The sequence below is a fragment of the Muscardinus avellanarius genome (assembly GCF_963383645.1).
Source record: "Muscardinus avellanarius genome assembly, chromosome: 8".
Taxonomy (NCBI): Eukaryota; Metazoa; Chordata; class Mammalia; order Rodentia; family Gliridae; genus Muscardinus; species Muscardinus avellanarius.
In genome coordinates, this window is record NC_137794.1 from 99,799,697 (window position 1) to 99,805,696 (window position 6,000).

General features: G+C 41.9%; 1 protein-coding gene across 1 annotated transcript in view; it reads left to right on the plus strand.

Annotated features, from left to right (window-relative positions):
* SAMD5 (sterile alpha motif domain containing 5) overlaps positions 1–5,461 on the plus strand; it is a gene marked incomplete at both ends in the record, with an annotated part of 47,041 nt that extends 41,580 nt beyond the window's left edge. The window contains one exon of the mRNA XM_080699775.1: positions 5,399–5,461. Coding sequence (XP_080555901.1) covers positions 5,399–5,461 — 63 coding nt within the window. The remainder of the gene's footprint in view (positions 1–5,398) is intronic.
* Between the last annotated feature and the right edge of the window lie 539 nt (positions 5,462–6,000).

Sequence of the window (6,000 nt, forward strand, 5' to 3'; positions counted from 1 at the left end):
TCTCTCTTAACAGAATTCTTTTACCAATCTATACATATGCCCAAGCTTTCTTTGCTTTTAAAGTTCCTGTCTCCTTCACCTACCATTTTACCTCTTAGTGCTTCTAGACAGAGTGACCTAGACTTGGCTTCTTGTGACCGGCTGTTAATTATAAAATTCTTGCAAGTACAATTCACAACTCCTAGCAGTCAAGCTCCTGGTCACTTCTTGATGGAGGAAATAAGCCATGGGCCTGGCTCCAGGTCACAAGGCATCCTGAGGACAGAAGGACAGTGTCCTGGATGGGAGGGACCATTTCGGGCGCACCTTGTGCCACGGGAGACCACAGGCCCGCGGGTTGTTCTCTGTGGGAAGTGAGCATATTCAGGATACTCACTGAGGAGTGCAGAGAAGTGCTTTTTAAGAAGTCGGGAATTTACATAGCTATTCAGTTGGAAAAATTATAAAGTCAGTTAATGCCCCGAGGATAGCATAAACAAAGATGTTTTTGTTTTTTAACCTTTGAGTAAGTTCCAGTGAGTTTTCTGAATAATAAGTGGGTAGGAATATTTCCAGGCAGTCTTTCCAGTATTCAGTGCTTTGCTGGAGAGCTGCAGATAAGTCTTGAGTGAAGATTAGAACCCTGTGGGTCCAGAAGAAGCAGCGAGGGGCAGCATCTTATAATCCACTTGATTTGTTCCAGGAACCAGAATACTAAATCAGCACCTACCAAGAATACAGCATGTATGAAGACATGTCAGATAGCTAACCAGAGAAGTTTATTATTATTATTATTTTTTTTTTTTTGGCAGAAGCATACCTTCAAGATATGCTCTCAGTACTATTTTTTTTTTTTTTTTATTTTGAAACAGGGTCTCACTGGATGGCTCACAGACGCACTAAGTTGCCCAGGCTGGCTGAAAACCTGTGGTCCTTTGGTTTCAGTCTCCCAGGTTCTGAGATTATAGGTGTTTGCCAACATGCCTGGCTTCAGAGCAGATTATAACTGGGCAACATTTGGTATTTATTTCCCAAGTTAGACAGAGAGACGGGAGACAGAGAGAGAGAGAAAATGAATGAGAATGAATGAATGAATATGAGAATATGAAAGAAAAGAAAATCTATATAGATCATTCTGGAGTTGGCCAGACATTTTTTCTAGTCTATAGAATCCTAGGAAATCTATAAGACTCTGGTAGGAAAAAGATGCACCAGAACACATTTATATGTCAGGTATTGGTATAATATCACACTGAATCCTCCATCCTATTGGGGTCCGGGGCCAGCCTGGGCCTTCCTCAGGACAGATGCCAGAGAAGAAAAATTCAGAGATCTCTAAAGGAACTAAAAGACACACATGGGCTTAATGAATGTGAATTGATCATGTTTTCTCTTTCGTAGAGGCAAAGGAAAATGTCCCCTGATCTGACTTTCTGCAGTAGAAGTTCCCAATAGGAGCTAAGTTTGGTGAGATGCTATATAGAAAAAAATATAGTATGGATGATTTAAGCCATCAGCAATAATTCTGGGCAATCTTAAATATAGTGGAACAAAGTGTAAAATGCCGTTTTCACCCGTGGCGAGGTTTACAGTGAGGCTATGTTAAAGTTCCCTCTAAGCAAATTCATTCCTTTCCTTGGTCCCATAATGACAAGCAGTGGGAAACAGCTGGATGTGGGAAACCCAGCTTGGAGTACGTCCCGAGGTCAAAGACAACCTGTGCCATGTCTCCGGGTTCCCAAGTGTCAGTGCGCTCCTGTGTCAGCTGGGAAGAGAGACAGCAACGTTTGTACCATCATCCTCATTGAAGAGTTGCCCCATGGAAGAGTTGCTCCCCAAACTGTACGAAAAATTGTACAGACTGTTGATTAATTTTATAGTCCACTTGTAATATTTTTTTATTTGAGCAACCACAAAAGGAGAATTTATGTCTGTTGGTTTTATTTCTGCCGTTAGACTACATCTTACACAGTAATACCACAGAAGAGAGAGAAATAACTTCTCAGTGGCTTAGCCTGCATGCAACTCTGATTGCCTCTAATTAGAGGAAAAATCACAAACTCAGTGACTAAGAGATTTAAAGTCAGTTAAAAATCAAGAGTAATCAACTAAAAAAAGCCTCTTAAATCTTGATTTTTTTTAAATCACCGAGTTAATAGTTTCTTTCTGTATTAAATAACTTTTTGTTTCTCAGATTAGAATTCTGACATCAGTAAGAGAATTGGCATAGGGGAACTGCCGAACCTCTCCCCCAGCCTGTGAAAGTCTACAACAAATGAAACTGAGAAAGCCACAGTTGAGCCTGAGAATTAGGGTTGGCTTCTCCTGATGTCAGCACTCTGATTGAGAGCGTCCTCCAAGGCAGGTGGAAGGAGGAAGAGACCCATCAGCTTTTAGCAGCAGTGTTTTCCTAGAAATGTGGGTATGATAATTTGGCACACTGCTGGCATTCTTTTTTTTTTTTAAAAAAAAAAAACAACCTTATCTTTAGAAATAGAAAAACTGAGCATGGTGGTGCATGCTGCTTTTGGGAAGTGGAGGCAGGAGGATTGCTTGAGTCTAGAAATTCCAGCCTGGCCTGGACAAAGTGAGTAAGATCTAGGGGCATTCTACCTTCAAGCTTTACCAATCCTATTTTATTTTGAAAGAGGCTCCTGCTCAGTTGCTGAGGCTGGCCTCGAACCTGTGATGGTCCTGTCTCAGCCTCCCACCATGCCCAGGTAACTTTGGGAAACTTGATGATCACTTTCATGATTTATGAGGCAGTCTCATACTGTAACCAAGGAAGAGAACATATATGCTTATGCACAGGTTATATTTTTTTCCTTGGTGGAGTGAAGAGGACCCCGTTTTTCTTTGCAGGGGTGTGGCAGGTCATTTAGGGTAACCTGGGAGGTGCACGTTCAGGGAGCAGCTCTGGGGAAGGCATGTTAGCCTGTGAGTGTCCCCTGTAAGCCTGTCAGAGTTTTTAGCAATCTGCTCATTTCTATTCCACGGGAGGAGTGGGATCTATCAGGACCAGGCTTCAGGATGTCACAATGTGTACTAATCATCAGAGCACGAATAGCTTTGGGAATGGGGAAACTGCTAATGTTTCATAAGATCACGGAGCAACACGTGCTCGGCTAATTACTGTTGTCTGCGTCTGCTCTCACATCTTGAAATTCTCCATGACCCTGTTGCGGAAATCTTGTTCATTGCCTCCTCCCACCCTCTTCCCCTAAAGGATGTGCAGGCTTGTAGCGAGAGTGTGATTTATGTTTGTGGAACCGAAGGCCAGAGAGGCCTTAGATTTGCGAAATGACCGTATGGTCGGTGTCTCCAGATGAGGTGAACGAACAGGGAGGCGTGTGTGCTGCTGCTACATGACAGCTGTCCCTTCCCTGTCTCTGCTCCTGGAGCAGGTGAAGGAGGGGGAGCCTCTTTCTAACTTCACGCAGAACTCTGCTTCACAAGGACCAGATGTTCTTGGGCCTTTTCCTTTCCTAGCCCAAGTCCTCCCCAACCTCAGTGACCCGCAGTGTATAACCGGAGGCTCTTTCTGGTTTTTGGTGTTATTTTTTCCCCCCGATACTATTAGTTGGATCATCGTATGCTCTACAGTAAGCATAATCTCCATTGCTAATGTCTTCTTATTCATTCACTTCCCAGAGAATTAAAACCCAAATACTTTCTTTGGTAATTGAAGTGACTTCCTGTTTCTGCAGAACTTCCCCTCACTCTCCCTCTCCCCACTCCAGACACCCCAGAAACTTGGTTTGTCAAGCTAGATAGAACATTACTTTTTCATGGATCATAATAGGAAGTGTGACTATAATAGAGAAATTGGTGTGAATGTAGGTTTTTTAGGCTATTTGAAGATATTAATTACTAGTGAGATATTTTCTAGTGTAGCAGCCAAACAATCCCCCCCCCATAAAAAAACCCAAACAAAAGAGAAGGCCTTGAAATAGCTTGATTCTCTGGAGAAAGAGACTTCCTGAGTTTGGATAACAATACTTTCTATCCATTTAAATGATTGTCTGGTAGTAACACCCAAGCTAACAAATAATGATATATTAGTTAACATATTGCTATCAGCAGGTGGCTGTTGGAGCAGGGTGGGGGGACACAGCCTGTGCTAAAACAAAGTCTGTGCTAAAAGTCTTCATGATGTCTGAAATATGATTTGGGGGGGGTACTTTATTAAGCTTCAAGGTATAAAACTAGCTGTAAGGTTGGAGAGACAAAAAACTAGAAAAACTAAAGCAAGACACTCATTCTCTTTTTTTCTAATTAAGAAAAAAAATTGAATACTCTTCAGCACCAAAAAATCCTGGGCAAGACACAGGTATCCTTCTCCCCGTGGAGTCTTCCTCTCCTGTCTCTCTGTCCCTCATGGATCTGTCAAACGCCTCTCAGCACACGGTACAGCCGTGGCGGGTGGGAAGTACACTGTAATCCCTTGCTGCATTTCAGCTTCAGGGGGATCATTGCAATAGGGAAAGGGCTAAAACTGTCCACACCTATGAGAGCTGGAAGATAATTAATGTAATATCAATCTGAGACCCTTAGCACCGGTGACCACGCAATACAAAGGGAATAAATTCCACTAGGTTCCTGCTTTGTGAGAAATCCCGATTCCTCTCTTTCCAGCTCACTGGCAGATACGCTTTTTAAATGACTATGTGAGAAAGTTATTGTTTATGCATACAAATGACAATGATTAAAGATGATTGTGAATCTTATTTTGGAAGTTTCCTTTTGAATTAGCACTTGCAGATACAAGTTGAATAGATGAGTAGCCTTTGAGCACGAGATGGGAGCCTTTAGAGAGTTACAGGGTGCCGACGGCCGCTCTGTTATTAGGGAGGCTAACATGTCTTGAGCACTGTGATTTAGGAATGCAAAGTAATAAAAAGTATACTTTATTTTTACATTCCTTTTCTTACAAGAAACATAAAAGGTAAAAGAAGCAGAGCGTTTTGAAATAAAACACATGCTTGCAAAGAACAAAATGCATTCTTCATTTATTAGCTTGAGATAGAAAATTGATACATAAAAGGCAGAGACCTGGAAGGCCCTTTGGTCAGAAGTCTACATGGGCCGGGCGTGGTGGAGCACGCTTGTAATCCCCGCGCTTGGGAGGAAGAGACAGGAGGATCACGCAGGTTCGAAGCCAGCCGCGCGCGCTGGCTTAGGAGACCCTGTTTCCAAATTTAAAAAAAATGTAAAAATAGGTCTGGGAGTGTAGCCTGGAGATAGAAGGGCTTCCAGGAACCCCAGTACCACCAAAAAAAAAAAAAAAAAAAAAAGAAGTCTACATGGTAAGCAGAGAGGGACAAGACTGGCTTAAAGATAGGAGCAGGGACCCTTGATGAACGAGGGGAAGACCGGGTGAAGAAGAACTTCAATAACCCAGATATGTTCAAATCCACAGGTCCCAATGGCCGGCATCCTAGAGTACTTAATGAATTGGCCGAAGTCATCACAGAACCGCTAGATATCATTTTTGAGACCTCGTGGAGGACTGATGAGGTGCCTGAAGACTGGAAAAGGGCAAATTTAGAATCTTCTTTCACAAAGGGAAATGGATGGTGATCCTGGAAATACTCAGCCGCTTAACTTTTTTCTTGGAAAAATTCTGGAGTAAATCAACTTAGTACACTGGGTAACTGACTTATAATAGCCAGAAATAAGGCAGTGAAACATCTCACACAAGTACTGAGTTCACATCTCAAAAGGACACACCACTGTGAGATGCATTCTTATTCTTGTCTTGGGATTCTCCCCTTCTTCTACGAACTCTTGGTGAAAACAGCTGAGGTTGGCTAAGGCATTTGGGTTAACTAATTTTAAGTCTAACAAAAATAGTAAGTTTCTGACAGTAGCTAGTAATTATAACACTTCCAAATTAGCTTTTATCTCAAAAATAGTATCCTTAATTTTCTATGTTAACATACATATTTGTTATTTTACTTTATATAGATCTCTGTCCTTGTTAACTTGTAATCTTTTAAATAATTCTATAGAAAGTAGTTT